This window comes from Aotus nancymaae, unplaced genomic scaffold (assembly GCF_030222135.1).
Source record: "Aotus nancymaae isolate 86718 unplaced genomic scaffold, 86718_ANA_hifiasm-v0.15.2.pri h1tg000108l, whole genome shotgun sequence".
In the NCBI taxonomy this organism is placed as follows: Eukaryota; Metazoa; Chordata; class Mammalia; order Primates; family Aotidae; genus Aotus; species Aotus nancymaae.
Genome location: NW_026988523.1, coordinates 33,418,639 through 33,430,814, shown reverse-complemented (window position 1 = coordinate 33,430,814; position 12,176 = coordinate 33,418,639). Strand labels below are relative to the sequence as shown.

The 12,176-nt window shown below is 43.1% G+C and overlaps 1 protein-coding gene across 16 annotated transcripts in view; it reads left to right on the top strand.

Annotated features, from left to right (window-relative positions):
* Nucleotides 1-12,176, top strand: part of NUP210L (nucleoporin 210 like) — a 135,970-nt gene that overhangs the window by 38,007 nt on the left and 85,787 nt on the right. For all 16 annotated transcript variants that reach the window (XR_010340294.1, XM_064370404.1, XM_064370402.1 and 13 more), the window contains 2 exons: nt 7,353-7,551; nt 10,467-10,612. Coding sequence is in view for 15 of the 16 variants with exons in the window: in XM_064370404.1 (XP_064226474.1) it covers nt 7,353-7,551; nt 10,467-10,612 (345 nt within the window). In the remaining variant the exon portion in view is untranslated. The remainder of the gene's footprint in view (nt 1-7,352; nt 7,552-10,466; nt 10,613-12,176) is intronic.

Genomic DNA, 12,176 nt, shown 5'->3' with positions numbered 1-12,176 from the left:
AATGAATAAAAAATAAATAAAATATTTAATTAATGTTAACTTTTTTGTTATATACATATGATTTTTAAATAACCTTTATAGTAACTTTATCTCTAGTGTCAAATTTTGGTTTGTCAATCTGTTTCTAAAAGATTGAAAATTTTTTAGTATATTATATAATAATTTTTCTATTTTTCTCCTTTTTTTTTCTAATTTTGAGACTGAGTTTTGCTCTGTTGCCCAGGCTGAAGAGCAGTGGCATAATCATAGCTCACTGTAGCCTCACACTCCTAGACTCAAGCAGTCCTCCCGTCTTGGCCTCTCAAGTAGCTAGGACTACAGACACATACCACCCACATAGTTAATTTACTATTTTTGTAGAGACAGGGCCTCACTATGTTGCCCAGGCTGGTCTCAAACTCCTGGCCTCGAGTGATCCTCCTGCCTTGGCCTTCCAAAGTGCAAGGGCCAAGGGTTAAATTCAGAGTGTTGACTTATTTGATAAATAAACTTTTATCAACACAGCTACTTCCATTCATTTACATATCGTCAGTGGCTGCTTTCAAGCCACAACTGCTGAGTTAGTAGTTACCATGGAGACCATGTAGCCTGAATAAGTCTAAAATGTTTACTATCTAGCTCTTTATGGAAAGTTTTGCCAGCCCTTGATGTAGACAATGGGGAACTAATACAGGCTTTTAACAGGTTGATGGTATGGTAAGGTCTCTGTTCTGAAAGATATCTAATAATAATAATAATAATTATTATTATTATTATTATTATTTTGAGATGGAGTTTCGCTCTTGTTACCCAGGCTGGAGTGCAATGGTGCGATCTTGGCTCGCCTCCTGGGTTCAAGCAATTCTCCTGCCTCAGCCTCACACGTAGCTGGGACTACAGGCACGCGCCACCATGCCCACCTAATTTTTGTATTTTTAGTAGAGACAGAGTTTCACCTTGTTGACCAGGATGGTCTTGATCTCTTGACCTCATGATCCACCCGCCTAGGCCTCCCAAAGTGCTGGGATTATAGGTGTGAGCCACCACGCCCGGCCTCAGCCTCTCGAGTAGCTGGGAATACACGTGAACACTACCACACCCAGCTAATTTTTGTGTTTTTTTGTAGAGACAGGATTTCACCATGTTGTTTGGGCTGGTCTTGAACTCCTAGGCTCAAGCAATTCACCTGCCTAAGCCTCCCAAAGTGTTGGGATTACAGGCATGAACCACTGTCCAGCCAACTTTTCTAGTTCTTTAATATACATCGAGTTGTTTATTTCAAGTTTTTCTACTTTTTTGATGTAGGCACTCATTGCTATAAACTTTCCTCTTAGTACTGCTTTCACTGTATCTCATAAGTGTTGTTATGTTGTGTTTTCATCTTCATTTTATTCAAGAAATTTAAAAATTTTCTTCTTAATTTCTTCATTGACCTGCTGGTCATTCAGGAGCAAGTTGTTTAATTTTCATGTGTTTGTATAGTTTCCAAAATTCCTCTTGTTACTGATTTCTAGTTTTAGTCCACTATAATCACAGAGGATACTTGACATAGTTTCAATTTTTTTTTTTATTTTTTAAAGACTTGTTTTGGGGCCTAACATGGTCTATTCTTCAATATGATCAAGAATACTCATTCTTGCTGAGAAGAATGTGTATTCTGCAGCCACTGAATGAAAAGTTCTGTAAATATCTATTAGATCCGTTAGGTCTACATTGTAGACTGATGTTTCTTTGTTGATTATTTGTGTGGATGATATGTTCAGTGCTGAAAATAGGGTGTTGAAGTCTCCAGCTATTAAGATAGTGGAGTCTATTGCTCTCTTAAGCTCTAATAATATATGCCTTATATATCTGGGTGCTCCAGTATTGGGTGTATGTATATTTATAATTGTTATATCCTCTTGCTGAATTGACCCATTTATCATTACATAATGGCCTTCGCTGTCTCTTTTTATAGTTTGTCCTGAAATCTATTTTGGCTGATATAAGCATAGCTATCCTTGCTCTTTTTTGGTTTCCATTGGCATGGATTATAGGCATGTGCCACCACACCTGGCTAATTTCGTATTTTTAGTAGAGATGGGGTTTCGCTACGTTGACCAGGCGGGTCTTGAACTCCTGACTTTAGGTGAACCATGTGCCTTGACCTCCCAAAGTGTTGGGATTATAGATGTGAGCCACCATGCCAGGCTTACATGTGCCTTTATAGGTGATGTGTTTTTCTTATAGGCAACAGATCATTGTTTTTGGGGGGTTTTTTTGAGACGGAGTTTTGTTCTTGTTGCCCAGGCTGGAGTACAATGGCGTGATCTCGGCTTACCGCAACCTCTGCCTCCTGGGTTCAAGCGATTCTCCTGCTTCAGCCTCCTGTGTAACTGGGGTTACAGGCATGTGCTACCACGCCCAGCTAATTGTGTATTTTTAGTAGGGATGGGGTTTCTCCATGTTGGTCAGGCTGGTCTGGAACTCCCAACCTCAGGTGATCTACCCACCTTGGCCTCCCAAAGTGCTAGGATTACAGGCGTGAGCTACTGCACCTGGCCTTTTTTTTTTTTTTAATCTATTTGGTCACTCTGTTTTTTGGAGAGTTTAGTCCCTTTACATTCAATGTTATTATTAATAAATAAGGACTTACTCCTGCCATTTTTAATTCGTTTTCTGGTTGTTTTATGGTCTTCTCTTCCTTCTGTCCTTCCTTCCTGTCTTCCTTTTTGTGAAGGTGATTTTCTCCGGTGGTGTGTTTTAATTTCTTTTTTTTTTTTTTAAAGACAGGGTTTCACCATATTGGTCAGGCTGGTCTCGAACTCCTGACCTCAGGTGATCCACCCGCCTCAGCCTCCCAAAGTGCTGGGATTACAGGTGTGAGCCACCACACCTGGCTGTATTTTAATTTCTTGCATTTTATTTTTGTCAGATTACCACGAGGCTCGCAAATAAGTTCTTATTACTCATTATTTTAAACTGACGATGCCTTAACACTAATTGCATAAACAAACTAACAAATAAGCAAAGAGAAAAGTAATCAAAACTCTAGGCTGGGCACAGTGGCTCATGCCTATAATCCCAGCACTTTGGGAGGCTGAGGTGGGTGGATCACCTAAGGTCAGGAGTTTGAGACCAGCCTGGTCAACATGGTGAAACCCATCTCTACTAAAAATACTAAAATTAGACAGGCATGGTGTTGCACACCTGTGATCCCAGCTACTCTCAAGGCTGAGGCAGGAGAATTGCTTGCTGAGGTTACGCCACTGCACTCCAGCCTGGGCAACAGAGCAAGACTCCATCTCAAAACAAAAACTTCTACGCTTTAACTTCATCTCTCTGCTTTTTAACTTTGTGTTGTTTCTATTTATATCTTATATCTTATACTGTCTATGTCTTGAATAATTGTTGGAGTTGTTACTTTTTTTTTTTTGAAACAGAGTCTTGCTCTGTCGCCCAGGCTTGGTTCAAGCAATTCTCCTGCCTCAGCCTCCCAAGTAGCTGGGATTACAGGTGCCCACCACTGTACCCGGCTAATTTTTGTATTTTTAGTAGAGACAGGGTTTCACCATCTTGGCCAGTTGGTCTCGAACTCCTGACCTCATGGTCTACCCACCTCGGCCTCCCAAAGTACTGGGATTACAGGCATGAGCCACCGCACCTGGCCAGTTATTACTTTTTATAAGTTCTCCTTTTAGTCTTTCTACTCAAGGTATCAGTAGTTTAAATCTCTCACTTTACCTCCACTTTAAGGCCAGTAGCTCTTAGATTTGCCCTTTTGTGGCCATTTTCTAGATCTTCATTCTTTTCTATTATTTTTTCTTTAGTCTCCTCTGACTGTATTCCTTCCTTCCTTCCTTTTTTTTTTTTTTTGACAGAGTTTCACTGTTGCTCAGGCTAGAGTGCAATGACATGATCTTGGTTCACTGCAACCTCCACCTCCCAGGTTCAAGTGATTCTGCCCACTTTGGCCTCCCAAAGTGCTGGAATTATAGGCGTGAGCCACTGCGCCCAGCCTCTTGTCTACTTTTTTGAGACAGCATCTCACTCTGTCAGCCAGGCTGGAGTGCAGTGGCATGATCTCTGCTTACTGCAACCTCTGCCTCCCAGGTTCAAGCGATTTTCATGCCTCAGCCTCCTAAGTAGCTGGGATTATAGCTTGCGCCACCATACCCAGCTTATTCTTTCTATTTTTAGTAGAGACAGGCTTTCACTGTGTTAGCCAGGCTGGTCTCTAGCTCCTGGCCTCAAGTAATCTACCCACCTCGGCCTCCCAAAGTGCTGGGATTTCAGGTGTGAGCCACCACGTTTGGCCCAAAACTGTATTTTCAAATAACCTGTCATTAAGCTTACTGATTCTTTTGCTTGATCAGTTCTGCTGCTGAGAGACTGTGATGCATTCTTTAGTATGTTAATTGAGTTTCTCAGCTCCAGGATTTCTGCTTTTTAAAATTATTTCAATATCTTTTTTATATTTATCTGATAGGATTCTGAATTCCTTCTCTTCTCTTAAATTTCATCGAACTTCTGCAAAACAGCAATTTTGAATTCTTTGTCTGTAAGGTCATATAACTCTGTCACTCCAGGATTGGTCCACTGGTGCCTTATTTAGTTCATTTGGTGAGGCCATGTTTTCCTGTATGGTCTTGATATTTGTAGATGTTCATTGATGTCTGGGCATTGAAGAATTAGATATTAATTGTAGTCTTTGAACAGTGTGCTTATTTCTGCCCATCCTTCTTGGGAAGGTTTTCCAAGTATTCAAAGAGAATTGAGTGTTGTGATCTAAGTCTTTGGTCACTACAGTGTGTATTTGCATTAAGGGGGCACCCCAAACCCAGTAACGCTGTGACTCTTGCATACTTGTAGAGGTACTGCTTTGGTGGTATTGCGTAAGATCTGAGAGAATTTCCTGGATTACCAGGCAGACTTTTTCTCTTCTCTTTCTTTTGCCCAAACAAACAGATTCTCTCTCTCTCCATGCTAAGCGGTCTGGAGCTGGGGGTAGGGTTACACAAGCCCTTCTATGGCTACCACCACTAGGACTGCACTGGGTCAGACCCAAAGCTAGCACAACCCTGGGTCCTACCCAAGTCCTGCAATAACCACTGCCTGGTTACTGCTAGTGTTCACTCAAAACCCAAGGTCTGCACAGTCAGTGGGTAGCAAACTCAGCCAGGCTTGTGGGCTTCCTTTCAGAGTGGCAAGCTCCTCACCAGCACAGGGCAGATTAAGAAATTCTATCCAGGAGCCAGGGCCTGGAGTCAGGAAACTCAGAAATCTACCTGGTGCTCTGTTCTACTGAGACTGAGCTGGCACCTAAGCTGCAAGACAAAGTCCTTCTCAATCTTTTTTTTTTTTTTTTTTTTCTGGAATGGAGTCTTACTCTGTCACCCAGGCTGGAGTGCAATGGCATGATCTCATCTCACTGCAACCTCTACCTCCTGGGTTCAAGCGATTCTCCTGCGTCAGTCTCCTGAGTAGCTGGGACTATAGTCATGCGCTACCATGCTCAGGTTAATTTTTGTATTTTTAGTAGAGATGGGGTTTTACCATGTTGGCCAGGCTGGTCTAGAACACCTGGCGTCTAGTGATCTGCTCACCTCGGCCTCCTAAAGTGCTGGGATTACAGGTATAAGCCACCACATCCAGCCCCCTTCTCATTCTTGCCTCTCCTTTGTTCAAACTGAAGGAGTCTCTCCTTGTGGCCACCACTGCCCTAGACCCGTGGCAAATACTGCCTGGCTACTACCAATGTTCATTCAAGGTCCAAAGGCTCTTCAGTCAGCTTGTGAATGCTGCCAGGCCTGGATCTCTCTCCCTTTAATGAAGCGGGCTCCCCTCTGGCCTGGGCATGTCCAAAAATGCTATCCAGGAGCCAAGGCCTGAAACTGGGGATCCCTGAAGCCCACGTGGTGCTCTCCCTCACTATGGCTGAGCTGGTACCCAAGCTATAAGATAAAGTCCCCTTACCCTTCCATTTTCTTTCCTTAAGCAGAATAAGTCTCTGCTCATGGTCCTCACAGCTGGGAATGTATTGGGTCACACCTGAAGCCAGCATGGCACTGAGTGTCACCTAAGGCCTGCATCAAGTACTACCTAGCAGATAAAAAATGTTTATTCAGGGTTTTTTTTTTTTGGACAGAGTCTTGCTCTGTCTCCTAGACTGAGGTGCAGTGGCACAATCTTGGCTCACTGCAACCTCCACCTTCCAGGTTCAAATGATTCTCATGCCTCAGCCTCCCAATAGCTGGGATTGCAGGTGACTGCCACCATGCCTAGCTAATTTTTGTACTTTTAGTAGAGACAGGGTTTTGCCATGTTGGCCAGGATGGTTTTGAACTCCTGGTCTCAAGTGATTCACCTGCCTTGGCCTCCGTAAGTGCTGGGATTACATAAATGAGCCACCGTACCTGGCCAAGGCCCAAGGGCTCTTTAATCAGCAGGTGATGAATCCTGCTAGGACAGTGTCCTTCCTTTCAAGACAGCAGATTACCTTCTGCCCCAGGGTGTGTATAGAAATGTTTTCAGGGAGTTAGTGTCTGAAATGGGGGCCTTGTGACTCTGCCTGCTGCCCTATTGTGGCTGAGCTATTATCTGAGTTGCAAAATAAAGTCCCCTTTACTCTCCCCTCTTCTCTTCTCAAGCAGGAAGAAGGAGTAACTCTCCAGAGTTATGAGCTATGCTGCCTGGGTGCAGGGAGGAGTGCTACAAGCACTCTATTGGCCACCCCAGCAGGAGTCTCACTAGGTCATATGCATCCCAGGTCCACTGGCTTCAAGCCCAGCACAGCACCAGAACTTGCCCAGGAATCACAGTCCTTGTGGCCTAGACTGCCTTTCAAGTTTATTTAGCACCCCAGGGTGCTTTAACCCACAGTGTCAGGGCTAGCTGGAACTCAGGTTCAGACCGCTGGGATGGGCAACTCCCCTTTGGCTAGCACTGGTCTAAATGCTCCCTCCATAGGCACTTACTGAATTCTGCCGTGTGTTGGTTTCCACTGTGATAGGCAGCACTGAGTTCCAAATCTGTACATCTAGGGGAGTGCAGTGATTGTGGGATGCAAATCACTGCACTTCTCCAGGTTTACAGATTCTCTGTACTATGTGGCTGCTGCCACTGCCTAGGAATGGGAGAGAGGTGATGTTGGCAATTCTAGACTCTTTCTTCCCCCTTCAGTGCCTCTTTCCGTAATATAATGTTAAAACCAGGTCTGTGATTGCTCACCTGATTTTTGATTCTTATGAAGGTGCTTTCTTGTATGAATAGTCATTCAGTTTGGTGTTCCTGCAGGGACACTAACTGGAGGGCTCTATTTGGCCATCTTGCTTCGCCTCCTCCTAAGACTTTTTTAACGTAACTTTCTTGAAAGATGAAGTTTTCCCTTCCAGATACATGTCCTGAAACTGAACAAAATGGAACTGTTACCATTTCGTGCTGATGTGGAGATTGGCCATATTATAGAAATCCCCATTGCAATGTATCACGTAAATAAAGAGACTAAAGAAGCCATGGCATTCACAGACTGCTCTCATTTATCCTTGGATCTGAACATGGATAAACAAGGAGTCTTTGCTCTTCTCAAAGGAGGTAAAAGTAGCCTTTTTATCTTCTCCTTCCTTTGTCTTTATGTATCTTTAACTTTACCACTGTAACATATTACATCCTTTGTCTTTAAGGAAGCAATCGACAATTCAGAAACTGCCAATTATAGTCTGAATTCACATTTTACTTTTCTTTATAACACTTTTATTTCATCAAATGCCTTGTAGTAAGTGTTATACTCCTCATTTTACAGATATAGAAACAAAGGCACAGAAATTGAATAACATTGTAGCTGGATGATACCAGTTTTTGTTTGTTTGTTTGTTTGTTTATTTGCTTTGAGACAGAGTCTCACTTTTGTCACCCAGGCTGGAGTGCAGTGGATCTCGGCTCACTGCAACCTCTGCCTCCCGGGTTCAAGCGATTCTCCTGCCTCTACCTCCCAAGTAGCTGGGATTACAGACGCCTACAACCACGCCTGGCTAATTTTTGTACTTTTAGTAAAGATGGGGTTTCACCATGTTGGCCAGGCTGGTCTTGAATGACTGACCTCAGGTGATCTGCCTGCCTCGGCCTCTGTGCTGGGATTACAGGTGTGAGCCACCACACCCGGCCAGTTTTTATTTTTATTATAATTATTATTAGAGACAGGGTCTTGCTGTGTCACCCAGGCTGGAGTGCAGTGGTGCAATCATAGATCACTGTAACCTCGAACTCCTGGGCCCAAGCTATCCAATCGCAGCCTTTCAAGTAGCTGGGATTATAAGAGCAAGCTCAGTATCAGATTTTAGTTCACAGTTAGGTTTTCCCTTTCTAGCCTCAAGCTCTTTTCTTCTTTCTTTTCCTAATATACGTACTTATGTCTTTCAAAGAGGAATGTAAAGCCATTTAATATATGCATACATTAAATTTACTGAAAAAGGATAAAATGTTTTTCTAATAAAACAGAAAATATGAATAAACTATTCATAAAAGTCAACATTCTTTCCTGCTATTGAACTTCATATTTGATCCTGATTCCCATTGTTTTTTCATCAGTATAATGACAGTAGTAACATCTAAGATTTTCTTAGCATTTACTCTTTGCCAAACTCTGTTCTGCATACTTTTTATACATTAACTATTTAATTCTTACATCTGTAGGCTTGGTATCAAATTGGACTTTTATTTTGCCTTTGCTCATTATGCTGCATGTATACATACATACATACATACTCTCACATCTCTCTTTTTTCTCCTCAGAGTATCTCTTCTAATTTTTAGATCCTTATTTCCCATGTGGGACAACAAAATCCTTCTGACTGTTCTTACCTCTGGCTACCAGATGGATCTTCATGAACTCAACTTTGATATTACTTTTTCTGCTCAAAAATTCTGAAAGACTTATTGCCAGTGAAATGGAGCCAAAATCTTTTAGTTTGGTATTCAAGATCCCTCTACAATATAACCCAATCTACTTTTCATTATTTCATACTTTTGCTTCATATATGGTTCTAACTAAATCAAGTACTTTATTTATTTTTATTTTTATTTTTTTGTTTTGTTTTGGTTTTTTGGGGTTTTTTTTTGAGACAGAATCTCACTCTGTCACCCAGGCTGGGATGCAGTAGCTCCATCTTGACTCACTGCAACCTCCGCCTTCCAGGGTCAAGCAATTCTCATTCCTCAGCCTCCCAAGTTAGCTGGGCCTACATGCACATGCCACCACACCTGGCTAATTTTTGTATTTTTAGTAGTAGTTTAGTAGTTTCACCATGTTGTCCAGTCTGGTCTCGAACTCCTGACCTCAAGTGATCCGCCCACCTCAGCCTCCGAAAGTGCTGGGATTACAGGCGTGAGCCACCATGCCCAGCTAAATCAACTACTTTAAATTCTCTCATATATATCTCTCATATTCTCATTTATATCTCATTTGTATTTCTTTGTTCATTCTTTTTTCTCAGCCTGAGATTCTTTAAACTTTCCTTGATCTCTCCAGCTTGAAATAATCTATTTTCTAGACTTCTATAGTATTTATCACTTTCTATTAATGTTTTAAGTGAATTATTTACATGTTCACTTTCCCCTTGAAACTATAAATGCTTGAGGGTCAGGATCTTTGTTCATATATGTATGTGTATATATATACATATTCTCACTGTACATAGAACTGTATCTCATACATGTTTCTCAATAGAAATAACAGATTTTTATATCAACTTGATATAAAGGGCCTAATGGTTAATGTAAGAGATCAAGGTGGTTTTGTTTTATTTTGGTTTGTTTTTTTTGAGATGGAGTCTTGCTATTGTCGCCCAGGCTGGGCTGCAGTGGCACATCTTGGCCCCTGCAACCTCCATCTCCCAGGTTCAAGCAATTCTCCCTGCCTCAGCCTCCCAAGTAGCTGGGATTACAGGTGCCTGCTACCATGCCCAACTAATTTTTGTATTTTTAGTAGAGATGGGGTTTTGCCATGTTGGCCTGGCTGGTCTCGAACCCCTGACTTCAGGTGATCCACCTGCTTCAGCCTCCCAAAGTGCTGGGATTACAGGCGTGAGCCTCCGCACCCGGCCAAGATTGTATTAAAATTCTTATATTTCTGTAGCTTAATTTCCTTTAGAATTAACTGCTTGTTACCCCATGAAATTATATTTGTTTTGGGGTTTTTTTTTTAAAGCAGGGTCTTACTCTGTTGCCCAGGCTGGAGTGTAGTAGCACAATCATGACTCACTGCAGCCTCGACCTCCTGGACTCAAACTATCCTCCTTCTTCAGCCTCCTGGGTATCTGGGTCTACAAGTGTATGCCACCATGCCTGGATAATTTTTTTATATTTTATAGAGATGGGGTTTTGCCATGTTACCCAGGCTGGTCTTGAACTTCTGAGCTCAAGCACTCTGCCTGCCTCAGCTTCCCAAAGTTCTGGGATTACAGGCCTGAGCCACCACACCCTGCCAAGATCATGTTTTTTTTTATTTACAGGTATTCAAAGACCTGGACCAATGCATTGTTCCAGTATATATATGGCAGCTAAATCACTCGGTCATACTCTGGTAACAGTAAGTGTGAATGAATGTGAAGAGTACTTGGAGAGCAGTGCCACATTTGCTGCTTATGAACCCCTAAAGGTAAGATATTTCATGGTAACGAACTGGCATTTCTTTTAATGGACTCAATTATGTCCACATGGGCTTGCTAGCTATCTGTGGTCTCTACTAAGGATCAATGATATTTATATTCTCTTTACTTACCATTCTTTTGTTTTTAGATCTATAGCTCTCTCCTCAAACCTAAGTCTCCAGGGAGTTTACTCTTTCATGCTTCTATCACAGGAATATCTTTAAGTTGTATCAGAAAGTTTTAGATATTCCCCTTCTTTTTTACTGAGGCATAAAATATATACAGAAAAGTTCACAAAGTATGCTAATCTTAAGGTGGTATCTGAATTTTTACATATGCCTGTATCTCTCTAAATACCAAGACTGATATATTAGCATACTCCCTTTTGAAGAACTCTGAAAGATAATTTCTATCCTATGGAAGGAAGTCAATCATCTTTTACGCTATATACTTATGGATTTTAAGCACAGAAGCCATTATATTGTGCCCTAAAGACTGATTCATTATAATGGAGATAGTATGATGATACGTGGTTCTGAGGCAGTAGCAGCCTGTCTGGAGCAGCTGCTGCCATCACATCAGCTGCAGCAAGGAGGTGCAGGCAGGTATGGCTGCACACTCCGTGGAGCCATTTAGAGCTGAGGCCAAGTGGGAGCCCTGGGAGCCCCACTCCTTCTGAGTTGGTGGGGCAGGAGCTCCCTGGGTGCAGCCCAACTCATGGCTGCAGACCGAGGCCTCCTGCTCCACTGAGCAAGCAGAAGCTGCATCACTGCCCCAGCCCCACCATACCCTTGCTGTACAATTGCAGCCACTCAAATGGCAGTTGCGAACTCAAGCATCCTTGCACAAGAGTGCAAGGGGGCCCAGGAAGGCCCCCTCTGCCTGCTCCTGCTGCCTGGCTTCTCCCTGCCGTCAGTCTTAGAGCAAAGTTGGGCAGAGCCTGGGTGCTGTCACAATCTAGCCAGATGTGCACATGCTTGGGCCAGTTTTGACATGCTAGGCCCCTGCTGCCTTGGCCCCCTCCAGACTTTGAGAACCAATGAGCATAGGAGAGAAGCCAAGAGGGAACTGAGGGCAGCTCAGCACTGGCCTGAAGGTGCCCCTTGGCACCTACAGCCTGGATGCCATGAACAGCAGCAGGAGGCAGACAGGTTCCTGGGCAGAAGGTGCAGTCCCTGGTGAGGCCCTACCTTTGGGCCAGGTAGGGCCTGAAGGCTGGGGTCCAGGCTGCCATTTCCACAGACCAGAGTGGGAATTTATGATGCCTTTTCTGGGCCCACCCATGGCTGCCCATGGACCAATCAGTGTACACTTCCTCTCCTCTGATGCCCATAAAAGCTCCAGACTTAGCTAGAGCTGAGCAGACATCATACACCCAGCTACAGAGAGGAGACAACCCAGGTCTCCTCTCTGCTGAGAGCTGCATACGTTGGGATGACCAGCTGCAGAGAGGTACTACCCACTCCAGGGCCTCCTCTAAGCTATTCTATTACTCAGTAAAGCTCTTCTTCACCTTGCTCACCCTCCACTTGTTTGCATACCTTATTGTTCCTGGACGCAGGATAAAAACTT